This window comes from Neofelis nebulosa, chromosome 8 (genome assembly GCF_028018385.1).
Source record: "Neofelis nebulosa isolate mNeoNeb1 chromosome 8, mNeoNeb1.pri, whole genome shotgun sequence".
Classification (NCBI taxonomy): Eukaryota; Metazoa; Chordata; class Mammalia; order Carnivora; family Felidae; genus Neofelis; species Neofelis nebulosa.
In genome coordinates, this window is record NC_080789.1 from 140,015,919 (window position 1) to 140,028,877 (window position 12,959).

The 12,959-nt window shown below is 44.7% G+C and overlaps 1 protein-coding gene across 3 annotated transcripts in view; it reads left to right on the plus strand.

Annotated features, from left to right (window-relative positions):
- PITRM1 (pitrilysin metallopeptidase 1) overlaps window positions 1-12,959 on the plus strand; it is a 44,338-nt gene that overhangs the window by 13,533 nt on the left and 17,846 nt on the right. For all 3 annotated transcript variants that reach the window (XM_058682021.1, XM_058682022.1, XM_058682023.1), the window contains 6 exons: window positions 2,361-2,487; window positions 2,753-2,841; window positions 3,568-3,696; window positions 4,328-4,441; window positions 4,603-4,699; window positions 5,219-5,353. In XM_058682021.1, coding sequence (XP_058538004.1) covers window positions 2,361-2,487; window positions 2,753-2,841; window positions 3,568-3,696; window positions 4,328-4,441; window positions 4,603-4,699; window positions 5,219-5,353 — 691 coding nt within the window. The remainder of the gene's footprint in view (window positions 1-2,360; window positions 2,488-2,752; window positions 2,842-3,567; window positions 3,697-4,327; window positions 4,442-4,602; window positions 4,700-5,218; window positions 5,354-12,959) is intronic.

The window sequence follows — 12,959 nt, forward strand, 5'->3', positions numbered from 1 at the left end:
GATGGTTTTTGGTTTTTTATGCGTTCCATCACCCTGTATCTTGCGATTGGAGTATTTGGTTATGTATATTCAATTATTGATAGGTATGTACTTACTGCCAGTTTGTTACTTGTTTTATGATTATTTTTCTAGTTCTTCTCGGTTCCTTTCTTCCTTGTTATCTTCTCTCGCTCTAAGTTGGTTTTCTTTAGTGATATACTTGGATTCTTTTTTGTTTGTTCTTTTCACATCTGTTACTGGATTTTGATAAACAGTTACCATTAGGTTTGTATATGTCCTCTTTAGCACATAGCAGTCTATATTAAGTTGATGGTTGCTTAAGTTTGAACCCATTTTTTATCCCTCCCCCATATTTTGGGTATATCGTGTCATATGTTACGTCCTTTTATGTTGTGAGTCCCTTGACTGATTTTTACAGATATACTTGTTTTTACTGCTGTTGTGTTTCTTAATTTTCTTACTGTCATTAATGGTCTTTCCTTTCCACTCAGAGTCCCCTTTAACATCTTGTAGGGTTAGTTTAGTAGTCATGAACTTCTTTAATTTTTGTTTATCTGAGAAACTCTTTATCTCTCATTCTGTTACGAATGATAGCCTTTCTGGACAGAGTATCATTGGCTGCAGATTTTTTCCTTTCAGCACTGTGAATACATCATGAACCTCCCTTCAGGCCTGCAAAGTTTCTGCTGAAAAATCCACTAATGGCCTAACAGGGTTTCCTTTGTATGTAACTTTATTTTGTGACTTTTAAAATTTCCTCTTTATCACTTTTTTTTTTTTTTTCTATTTTAATTACTAGGTGTCCTGGTGTGGACCTCCTTGGGTTGATTATGTTCGGGGCTCTCTGGGCCTCCTTGATCTGGATTTCTTCCCCCAGATTAAGGAAGTTTTCAGCTGTTACTTCTTCAGATAACCTTTATGCCCCCTTTTCTCTCTTCTTTCTCTGGAATCCCTAAAATGCAGATGTTAACTACAGTTGATGATGTCACTGAGTTCCCTAAGTCTGTTGTCGTTTACAGAATTCTTTTGTCTCACTCGCTCTGATTGATTGATGACTTTCCATTGCTCTTTCCTCCAGGTTGCTGATTTCCTTCTTCTGCTTCCTCCAGTCTGCTATTTCTTCCACCTAGAATATTTCAGTTTCACCTGTTGTGCTCTTCATCTCTGATTGGTCCTTTCTGATCCGTGCTGGGGCCTCACTGAGGTCTTCCTCTCCTTTCTCAAGTCCAGGGAGTGTCTTTATGACCATTACCTTCAATTCTCTAGCAGGCACGTTGCTTTTCTCCATTTTGCTTAGATTTCTTGCTGTCATTTTGTCTCATTCTTTCAGTTGGGACACATTCCTGTGTGTCCTCATTGTCTCGCTCTCAGTATCCGTTCTGTGTGAAAGTCAGCTGTGTCCCCCGCTCTTGAAAGTAGTGGGCAGGTGCACACTTTTAACAAGGCGACACTGGTCCTCTGCCAGAGGGGATGTGCTGCCGTGCGGGAGACCGGGGTCAGTTGGGGAGATCTGCAGAGTGCGCGTGCGCGGGGCATGCAGTCTTACCAAGGTGTGTGTCCTCCGCTGGAGGTGATCGGCTGCTGTGGCTGCCACCCCTGTAAAGCATGCATTTAGGAGACTGGTGTTGGGAAGGTGTGCCCTGGGCTCCTGTGGGAGGGGATCCCCAGCACTGGGGCTGAGGCGGGCGGGGGGGTCGGGGGGCACAGTGTAAGCAGGTCTTTGCTCCTGGCGGAGTCTCCTGTCATCTCTGTCCCTCGGGACACGCTCTGACACCCTACTGCATGCCCCTCTGTTTTTCAAGCTGCTGCTTCTTTGCATTATCTCCACTGGCTGTTTGTTACGCCCTCTCTTCAGGGGCAGGGACTCCGCTTCCTATCACCTCCAGGTTCTCCCAGAAAGAGCCTGCCAATTTTTAAAGTTCCAGCTTTAGGTCTCGCTAGTTGTAAGAACTCGTGAGATCCGGCCCCTCTCATTTTCAAAGCTAAATATTACGGGGATTCATCTTTCCATGTGCTCTCCCCAGAGTGACAGTCTGTTTCTGTCCCCTCTCCCCGCCCATGGGCCCTTCCTCCAGCAGACGGTCTGCTGGTCCATTTAGCTCCCCACAGCGACTCTGCCCCTCCTTCCCTCTTCAGTGTGTACTCTTCTCTGTGTTTAGTTGTGGCGTTTGTTCTGGCAGTGTGCGCATGGTTTCCTGAGTTATTTACCTAGATGGGACTGGATCTGGTTGTGTCTGTGGGATGAGGTGAGCTGAGGGTTTTCCTACTCTGTGTACCTTCCATTTTATATGGAAAGACATCTGTGTAGATTCCCAATCGTGTAAACTGAGCTAGACTGATATATTCTCTCAACATTTCAGGTTCTTTACTTATGGCAATTTCCCGTTAGAACAGCATCTGAGACAAATTCACGAAGAAGCACTGAGTAAATTTGAGAAAATTAAGCCAAATACTGCAGTGCCCACTCAGAAGCCTTGGGATAAGCCAGTAAGTGCCCCATCCAGAGAATAGACACTCAGTACATTGAAATGGAGAGCCAAACTGCATACTAATCACAGGATTTTCAAATGTTGAGGGCTCTGCCTTGAACGTAAGAGCTTCTTGAGTCTAAGGAACAGTTATGTGTCTGAAAAGAAAGTTAATTTAGTGAAAAGCATCTCCTGGGCCACGTTATACACACACAGGGAACTTACTAGATTAAACCTAGTCTTTCCTACTCTGTCCCTACTTAAAGCATCGTGTCGCTTTACAGAGGGAGTTCCAGATAACATGTGGCCCAGACGCACTGGCTGCAGATTCCTCTAAACAGACAACCGTCGGGGTCGGCTTCCTCTTACCAGAGTAAGTGTCCGCTGTAAACTGGGGAAAGTGCAGGTTAGCAGCTTTGGAGGTGAGTTCTCCAAGTGTAAATGGGTCGGTGGTTGGGATTTCCAAGTCCAGCAGCCGGTGAATGTTAGGGAGGGCTTTAGCAGCATCTGGGATGGTTTGGGGAAATCACTTTCACTAGCTATCCAGAAAAATGTAACTTCTCTTCTCGCTGCATTGTAAAGCTTATTTCTGTGGAGAAAGGTGGCTCGGACAGCGGTTAACATTTGTGGGGTGGGATCCCCGGTGCCATTGAGCGGGAGAGGAGCACAGCGAACCCTGGCTTGACAAAAATGTACGACACACACAATTCTGTAGTTGTGGAGACGTGGACACGTGGGGCACGCGGGCAGGAAGGGGTCCTCCGCCATGCTGCTCCTGTCGAGGTGTAGACAGTGCAGTTGTAATTGGGATGATACAGGTCAGAGTGCTTGGCACACTGTAGTATGATAGCATTTGATACCCGGCTAAATCAGCTTCATGTTTTGGGACCCCAAAATAATGCGGTTTACTAGAACTTTGCAAACCAAAAAATAATTATTCTCTCTTATCCATGTAAGTTAAAAATAGAGGTTAAAATGTAAGAATTCGTATTAGGTCAGCTTTGGAAATGAAAGTCGATTTATTGGTGATTTTAATGATTTTGAAAACATTAATGAGGGCCAGCGGTTTCCCTTTTTCTCCCCTGCCCTTTGCATTAAGCATCACTGATACGTTTGAAGCCTTCACGTTAAACCTTCTGTCGTCACTCTTGATCAGTGGACCTAACTCCCCCTTCTACAAAGCATTAATTGAATCTGGGCTTGGCACAGACTTCTCTCCTGATGTCGGGTAAGTTTCACGATCGGGTCAGTAGTCGCAGTTGGGGCCAGTTTTGACATTTGACGGTGTCTGGACACATTTTTGGTCGACACGACTAGGGAGGGGTGTCGGCACCTGGTGGGTGGGGTTAAGGATGTAGGATGCCTGACACCTCACAGTCGCGGGACGGTTCCGCTCCCGCCCCAAGCACAGAACTGTGCCTTAGATTGTGGGTCCAGTACAGATAATTCCATCTCCTGGAGGGGACGTTTGGAAAAAGAGAAAAGAAAGATCGCTTGTTCAAGATCTCAGGATGGCATACTGCTGCCCGTTTGAAAAGCCAGGTTGTTAAATACTCTTTCAAATCTTATAATTTTGTAAAAGCGCAGCAGTTCTGTTTTTAGATTTAATTTTGCCATAACTCTATAAAGTTCAGACTGTATTGGTTTTTAGAAATGTTAAGTGGACACGCGTGTGACAGTGAGCACGTGTGTGTGCGGACCAAATGTCCGAGAGCACCGCCGTCACTGGCTTTTTCTTGGAGGACTCGGGAGCCTCGAGCGTCCGTGGCTGTGCGGTCGAGAGTGCGTGATCTTCCAGCGAGCACACCGCGCGCGGAAGGTGTCCGCGGTCTGCCGCACAGTCTGCCTTTGTGTTGTAGGTACAACGGCTCCACGAGAGAGGCCTACTTCAGCGTGGGCCTGCAGGGGGTCGCCGAGCAGGACGTCCAGGCCGTCCGGGACATCATCGACAGGACCATCGAGGAAGTACTCCAGTGCGTGTGGCTGCTGGCCGCCGCCGGGCCGACCTTCTCCATCCCCCCTTCCCCACCCCAGCCGCATCGTTGGGCTTTTTTCCTCCTAAAACGCGTATTCGTCCACTTACGGTTGTTTAGTGCCTCATTGCAAATCATCATCTCCGTTCTCTGTTTTTTAGGAAAGGATTTGAAGATGATCAAATAGAGGCTCTTCTACATAAAATCGAAATACAAATGAAGCATCAGTCTGTCAGCTTTGGACTCACCCTGACATCTGTGTGTAATTTCTCATCTGCCTCCTTCCTCTCGTGGTCTGTTTGTGGGTTTTGTTCTGCTTTAACTTTCATGACCAATGGGTATTTGACGGCTGAGGATACAGATATTCACAGTGCCTCTCATCTGAACCTTGAAAGCTGTGCCATTTTGGATCGGATATGTTTACTTTTAACTTAGTTTTATGATATGTTGTGTCTTTTTACCAGTGTAATTGGCTTTTTGATATGTTGTAAGGCAAGATAAGTTGACACAGAATACTTATGGATAGAGGTTTATAACTGTTGATTGTTGGTAATTATGTTTCTAAAAATTATTTCAAAACCCGTTCTTTATTAAGAAAAAACGGATCTGAAATTTTCCTGACCAAAGAATGACTTAATCTTTGCTTTGAACTGTCATCTGTGGTATTTTTAGACACAGAAACTGGTGTTTTAGTAAAATGTCCCATTTGCTGTTGACTGAGCAAGCGCAGAGCTCATGGAGTGAGGCGCGCTGTGGCTTTGAAATTCTCGTTTGCAGTACATTGCTCCCTGCTGGAACCACGACGGGGACCCGGTGGAGCTCCTGAAGCTGGGAAGTCAGGTGGCTCGATTCAGGCAGTGCCTCCGGGAGAACCCAGGGTTCTTGCAAGAAAAAGTAAAACAGTATTTTAAGGTAAGAAACTTGGAGGATTTATGTGAATGGGGACAGCCTTTCTTAATTATTAATTAATGCTCATAATAACTTAAAAAACGTAGTTTTCCAGATCCTGATGCAAGTTGGCTTTTTATGTGAATACCTGAGTGTGTTTTTTACAGAGGAATATATGTGTGCGTGTGTACTAATTAACAAAACATCTGCGGGCATTTTTTTCTGTTTTGTTGAAAGAAAGATTAGACCATTCACCACAGTTTTTTGGAAAGTTTTGATAAGAATTAGTGTTCCCTTGTCATTCAGAGTTTGGTGGAGTTCACCGCGAAGAAATACTGTACTGGGATTTTCTTCATTGGGAGTCTTTTGGTTTTTATTTTATTATTTTTTAATTTTTTTTGGTAAACGACTGACTGTGTCCTCAGTAGTTACTGATTTTCTCAGATTTTTCTGTTGCTTCACACTTCAGTCTGGGGGGGTGTGGCTTTAGGAATTCGTCCATTTCTTCTAGGTTGTCCAGTTTGGCATGTGATTGTCCAGTATTCCCTGGCATTCTTATTCCCTGATCTTTCTGATTCTGGTACTGTTGGTGCTAAGGCACCCCCTCCATCTCTGCATTTCCTTGAGCCTCCCTTTTTTCTTGTCTGTCTAAAGGTCCGTCACGTCCAGCAGTCTGTGTGAAGAAGTCTTAGCCGTGATCTAATTTTTATCGTTTCCTTTATCCTGCTAGCTTTGTTTTGGGTGGATCCCACTTTTCTGTTTTCTGAATGTGTAGTGATAGGTTACCCATTGGGCTTTGTGGCCTTTGTTTTCAATGTACGCGTTTACTGTGTATACATCACTCTTAACGCGATTTGTGGGAGCCTGTAGTTTTCAGTATGTTCTGCCTGTAGGCTCCCCTGTCTCAGGGTATTTTTTCTTTAACTTATTGGTTGTTTAAGAATGTGCTGTGTAACTCCCTGTATTTGTTGATTTTCCAGTTTTCCTTCTATAAGCAATACCTTAGAGATACCGTGTGTGTGGTTCCAGATCACGGCCATAAAGTGAATATTGAAATAAAGCGAGTCAGGTGAACTTCTTGGTTTCCCAGTGCATGTAACAGTTATGTTTACTCTACACTGAAGTCTATTAAGTGTGCAGAAGCATTATGTCTAAAAAAACAACGTACATGTCTTAGTTAAAAACACTTTATTGCTGGGGCGCCTGGGTGGCGCAGTCGGTTAAGCGTCCGACTTCAGCCAGGTCACGATCTCGCGGTCCGTGAGTTCAAGCCCCGCGTCAGGCTCTGGGCTGATGGCTCGGAGCCTGGAGCCTGTTTCCGATTCTGTGTCTCCCTCTCTCTCTGCCCCTCCCCCGTTCATGCTCTGTCTCTCTCTGTCCCAAAAATAAATTAAAAACGTTTAAAAAAAAAAAAAAAAACAAAAAAAAAACAAAACACTTTATTGCTAAAAAATGCCAACCACCTGAGCTTTCAGGGAGTCCTAATCTTTGCTGGTGGAGGGTCCTGTCTCCATGGTGATGGCTGCTGACGGATCAGGGTGGCGGTTGCCGAAGGTTGGGATGGCCGTGGCAATTTCTGAAATAAGATAGCTAATGAAGTTTGCCACAGCGACTGACCCTTCCTTTCACGAATGATTTCTCTGTAGCAGGTGATGCTGTTTGATAGCATATGACCCACAGTAGAACTTTCAAAATTGAAGTCAATGCTCTCAAACCTGCTGCTGCTTTACAACTGAGTTTCTGTCATATCCTGAATCCTCTTGTCATTTCAACAATCTTCACAGCATCTCAGCAGGAATAGATTCCATCTCAGGAACCCATGGGAAGCAGCAACTCCTCATCCGTTCAAGTTTTATCCTGAGATTGCAGCCATTCAGTCCCATCTCAAGGCCCCACTTCTGATTCTGGTCCTCTCGCTGTTTCCACCTCATCTGCAGTGACTCCCTCCACTGAGGTCGTGAGCCCCTCACAGTCATCCACGAGGGCTGGAACCAACTTCTCCCAACTCCTGTTATCCTGTGAATGTCGATATTTTGACTCCTTCCCACGAATCATGAGTGTTCTTAATAGTATCTGGAATGGAGAATCCTTTCCAGAAGGTTTTCAATTTACTTTGCCCAGATCCATCAGAGGAATGGCAGTGATAGCCTCATGGAATGTATTTCTTAAATAATAAGACTTGACAGTTGAAATGACTCCTTGAGCCATGGGCTACAACATGGGTGTTGTGTTAACAGGCATGAGAACAATAATAATGTCCTTATCCATTTCCATCGGAGCTCTTGGGTGACCAGGTGCATTGTCAATGAGCAGTCATATTTTGAGAGGAGTTGTCTTGAGCAGTGGGGCTCAGCAGTGGGCTTAAAATATTCAGGAAACTACAGGGCACCTGGGTGGCTCAGTCAGTTGAGTGACTGACTTGGTTTTAGCTCAGGTCATGATCTTGAAGTTCATGAGTTCGAGCCTCACGTCGGGCTCTGTGCTAACAGTGCGGAGCCTGCTTGGGATTCTCTCTCTCTTTCTCTCTATGCCCCTCCTCTGCTTGTGCTCTCTCTTCATTTCTGTCTCTCTCAAAATAAATAAAAAAATGTTCAGTAAGCCACGTTGTAAACAGAAGTGCTGTCATCCAGGGTCTGTCGTTTCATTTCCAGAGCACAGGCAGAACGGATTTAGCATAGTTCTGAAGGGTGCTGGGCGTTTTGGAATGGTCAATGGCCATTGGCTTCAACCTGAAGTCACCAGCTGCATTAGCCCCTGGCAAAAGTCACCCTGTCCTTCAAAGCTTTAAAACCAGGCGTTGACTCCTGTCTAGCTATGGTAAGTCCTAGGTGGTGTCTTCTTCCCTCTATGGCCATTTCGTCTACATTGATCATCTTTCATTTAGTGTAGCCAACGTTAATAACTTCCTGGTTAATACCTAATATTTATCTGGGTAACTCGCTCCTTCCCCTTGCGCTGCCGTGTTTGGAGACGACTTTTCAAAGTTCTGCCTGCTTCAGGCTCCTGCAGCTTCCCCTCGCCTGTCAGCCTTCCTAGAATTGAAGAGAGGTCGGGCCTTGCCCTGGGTGAGACTACGGCTTAAGGGAATGTTAGGACTGGTTTGATCTTCCATCCAGACCCCTCAAACTTGTCTCTGTATCAGTAGTAAGGTGATTTCATTTCTTACTTGTGTGTTCCCTGGACCAGCACTTTTCATCTCCTTCGAGAACTTGTCCTTTGCATTCACAGCGTGGCCAACCGGTGCAAGGGCTGGGCTTGGCTTCTCCCAGCTCTCAACATACCTTCCTCAGTAAGTTAATCATTTCTAGCTTTATTTTATTTTGAGAGAGAAAAAAAAGAGAACGAACGCACAAGCAGGGGAGGGCAGAGGAGGCGAGAATCCCAAGCAGAGTCTGCACTGTCAGAGGCCGTGTAGGGCTCCATCTCGTGGACTGAAATCATGACCTGAGCAGAAATCAAGAGTCAGACGCTCAACCAACCAAGCCACCCAGGCACCCCTAATTGTTTTGAGCTTCTTTGTGAGAGATGTGTGACTTTTCACTTGAAGACTCAGAGGCCGTTGTAGGGTTAATGTTTGGCCTAATTTCAATACTGGTGTGTGTTGGGATAGAGAGGCCCGAGGAGAGGGAAAGAGACCAGGGAATGGCAGGTAGAGCAGTCAGAACACACACCTTCATCGATTAAGTTCACCGTCTTGTGTGGGTGTGTTTACGTCTCCCCAAAACGTTACAGTAGTAGCCTCAGCGATCACCGATCACAGATGAGCATAATAAATACAAGGAAACCGTCTCAAACATGGCGAGAATTACCACGATGTGGCGCAGAGACAGGAAGCGAGCAGATGCGGCTCAGCGCAGCGCTGAGACCTTCAGTTTGTGCGAAAAATGCAGTATTTGCAAAGCTCGTTAAAACGGAGCACAAGAAAATACGCCTGTGTAGAATACAAGACAGTGCCCCAACTCTGTGAACATTCTGGTTTTTTTTTTTTTTTTTTTTTTTTTTTTTAATTTTTTTTTTTTTTCAACGTTTTTTATTTATTTTTGGGACAGAGAGAGACAGAGCATGAACGGGGGAGGGGCAGAGAGAGAGAGGGAGACACAGAATCGGAAACAGGCTCCAGGCTCCGAGCCATCAGCCCAGAGCCCGACGCGGGGCTCGAACTCACGGACCGCGAGATCGTGACCTGGCTGAAGTCGGACGCTTAACCGACTGCGCCACCCAGGCGCCCCATTCTGGTTATTTTTATGCAGGTTCTTTTCTTTTCCCCGTAAGTGCAGCTACCGTCTGTCACCTGCAGTGCAGTCACGGTATTGACTGTTCCCCATGCTGTTCCTTCCATGCTCGTGACTTGTTCATTGCATAACCGGAAGCCTTGACCTCCCACTCGTCGTCACCCGTTTTGTTCATCCTCACCCCTCCCCCCTCACGGCAAGCGTCAGTTCTCTGTATTTATGGCTGCGTTTCTGCTTTTTTTAATGTTTATTTACTTATTTTGAGAGAGAAAGAGCCCATGCGAGCAGTGGAGGGGCCGGGGGGTGGACGGGGAGAGAATCCCAAAGAGGCTCCGGCAGAGCCGATCCTGACACGGGGCTGGACCTCATGAACCATGAGATCATGACCTGAGCCGAAATCAAGAGTCGGGCACTCAACCACCTGAGCCACCAAGGCACCCCTGTTTCCGCTTCTTTTGTTTTTTAGATTCCACGTGTAAGTGAAAACACGTCCTTTGTCTTTCTCTGACTTGTTTCATTGAGCATAATGCCTTCTGGGTCCCTCCGCGTTCTTGCAAATGGCAAGATCTCATTCTTCATCACTGAGTAACATCCCATTGAATGTATAGCACATCTTCATTGTTTATCAGTGCACATTTAGGCTGCTTTCGTATCTTGGCTGTTGTAAATGAAGTAAACACACGGGCTCGCAGATCTTTTCAAATGAGCGTTTTCGTTTTTTTCTCTGTAAATCCCCAGTAGTGGAATGACTGGATCATAGGTTATTTCTATCTTTAGTTTTTTTTTTTTTTTTAATTTTTTTTTTTTTTTTCAACGTTTTTTATTTATTTTTGGGACAGAGAGAGACATAGCATGAACGGGGGAGGGGCAGAGAGAGAGGGAGACACAGAACCGGAAACAGGCTCCAGGCTCCGAGCCATCAGCCCAGAGCCTGACGCGGGGCTCGAACTCACGGACCGCGAGATCGTGACCTGGCTGAAGTCGGACGCTTAACCGACTGCGCCACCCAGGCGCCCCTCTATCTTTAGTTTTTTAGGGAACCTCCATACTGCCTTCCGCAGTGGCCACCCCAGTTTACGTTCCCCCCAAAAGCGCGCAAAGGCTCATTTTTCTCCACATGCTCGCCAACACCTGTTATTTCTTTCTTTTGAGTCCGGCTATTCTGACAGGGGTGAGGTGGTACCTCGTTATGGTTTTGATTTGCACTTCCCTGGTGGTGAGTGATGATGTTGAGCATTCATTGTGTCTTTGGAGAAGTGTTGCAATTGTGCCTGCTTTTGTAATATGACTTGAAGTCTGGAATGGCGATGCCTCCAGTTTCCTTTTTCAAGGTTCCTTTGACTAGTCAAGGTCTTTTGTGGTTCTATACGCGGTTTAGTATTGTTTGTTCCAGTTCTCTGAAAAATGCTGTCGGCATTTGAACAGGAATTGTATTCAATCTGGAGATAGTTTGGGGCAGTATAGACATTTTAACACTATTTGTTTTTCCAACCCATGAGCATGGAATGTCTTTCTGTTTCTTTGCATCGCCTTGAATTTTTTTTTATCCGTATTTATAGTTTTCCAAGTGTGGGTTTTTCAACTCTTCAGGTAAGTTTTGTCTTGGATATTTTACTGTTTTTTGTGCAGTTGTAAATGGAATAGTTTTCTTAATTTCAGTTTCTGTTGCTTTGTTATTAGTATATAGGAATGCAGTAGATTTCTGTATGCTGATTTTGTATCCTGTGGCTTTGCTGAATTCATGTATCAGTTCTGGTTTTTTGGTGGAGTCTTTAGGGTTCGCTGTATGGTCACATGTCCTCCATAAATAGTGAGTTTACTTCTCCCTTACCAATTTGGATGTCTTTTATTTCTTTTTGTCGTCTGATTGCTGTTAAGGCCAGGCCTTACAGTACTGTGTTGAATAAAGTGGTGAGAGTGTACATCTCTGTCTTCCTTCTGACCTTAAGGGAAAAGCTCTGAATTTTTCACCATTGACTATGATACTAGCTGTGGGTTTCTCATATAAGGCCTTTATTATGTTAGGTATGTTCCCTCTCAACCTGCTTTGCCGAGGGTTTTATCATGAATGTATGTTGTGCTTTGTCGAATGCTTTTTCTGCATCTGTTGAAATGGCCACATGTTTTATCCTTTCTCTTGCTGATGTGATGCATCACACTGATTACTTGCAAATATTCAGCCACCCTTGCTTCCCGGAATATATCCCACTTGATTGTGGTGCATGATTTTTTGTTGTTAACTTGCTGAGACTTGTTTTGTGATCTAATATGTGATTCTGGAGAATGCTCAATGTGCGCTTGGAAATAATGTGTATTCTGCTGTTTTAGGATGGAATGTTCTGGATAATATCTGTTAAATCCTTCTGGCCCAGTGTGTCATTTCAAAGCCACTTTTGCTTGTTGATTTTCTCTTTTGATGATCTGTTCATCCATTGTTATTGTATGATTGTCGAGTAGATCCTTTATATTTGCTATTAACTATTTTATGTATTTGGGTGCTACCATGTCGGGTGCATAAATATTGACAATTTTGACATCTTCTTGTTAGAGTGTCCCCTTTAATATCATATGGTGCCCTTCTTTCTCTCTTGTTAGAGTCCACTCTAAAATCTGTTTTATCCGATGTAAGGATTGCTGCCCCAGCTTCCTTTCACCATCTGTTTGCACGACAGGTGTTTCTCCATTCCTCTTGCTTTCAGTCTGCAAGTGTCTTTCTGTCTGAAATGAGTCTCTTGCAGGCAGCATGTCGATGGGTCTTATTTTTTTTTTTTTTTACTCATTCTGTCACCCTGTTTCTTTTGATTGGAGTGTTTAGTCCGTTCACATTCAGAGTAATTATGGGGACACCTGGGTGGTTCAGTCCGTTAAGTGTCCAATTCTTGAGTTCAGCTCATGTCCATGATCTCGTAGTCATGAGATCGAGCTCTGCATCGGGCAAGCCTGTTTGAGATCTTTCTCTCTTTCTCTCTGCCTATTCTATACTTGCGCACACATACACACATTCTCCAAAAAAAAAAAAAAAAAAAAAAATCAAAGTAATTATTGATAGGTGATGTGGGAAACAGAGGCAAATGAAAAATGAAATGTCCTTACTGCCTACAGTCCATTGACCATCTTCGACACAGGCAGAGTGACCTCCCTCTGCTGCCTCGACAGTGACACTTTGCTAAAGGGCAAAAGGCAATCTAAGCTTAACATTATCCTGACCTCCAGGATCCTGTAAGTCTACTTTAACATATAAAAATTATTTTGAAAACTTCCTTTATCTCTGCCAAATATATGTTAGCAATCATTCCCCAAGCACATGGCTCACTGATGTACATCTCTAGGGTCTCATGACCAAGGTTTACTAAACAGTAATAAATGCTCTTTTCCTAACAGTAGCTAGTCCCCTCAGG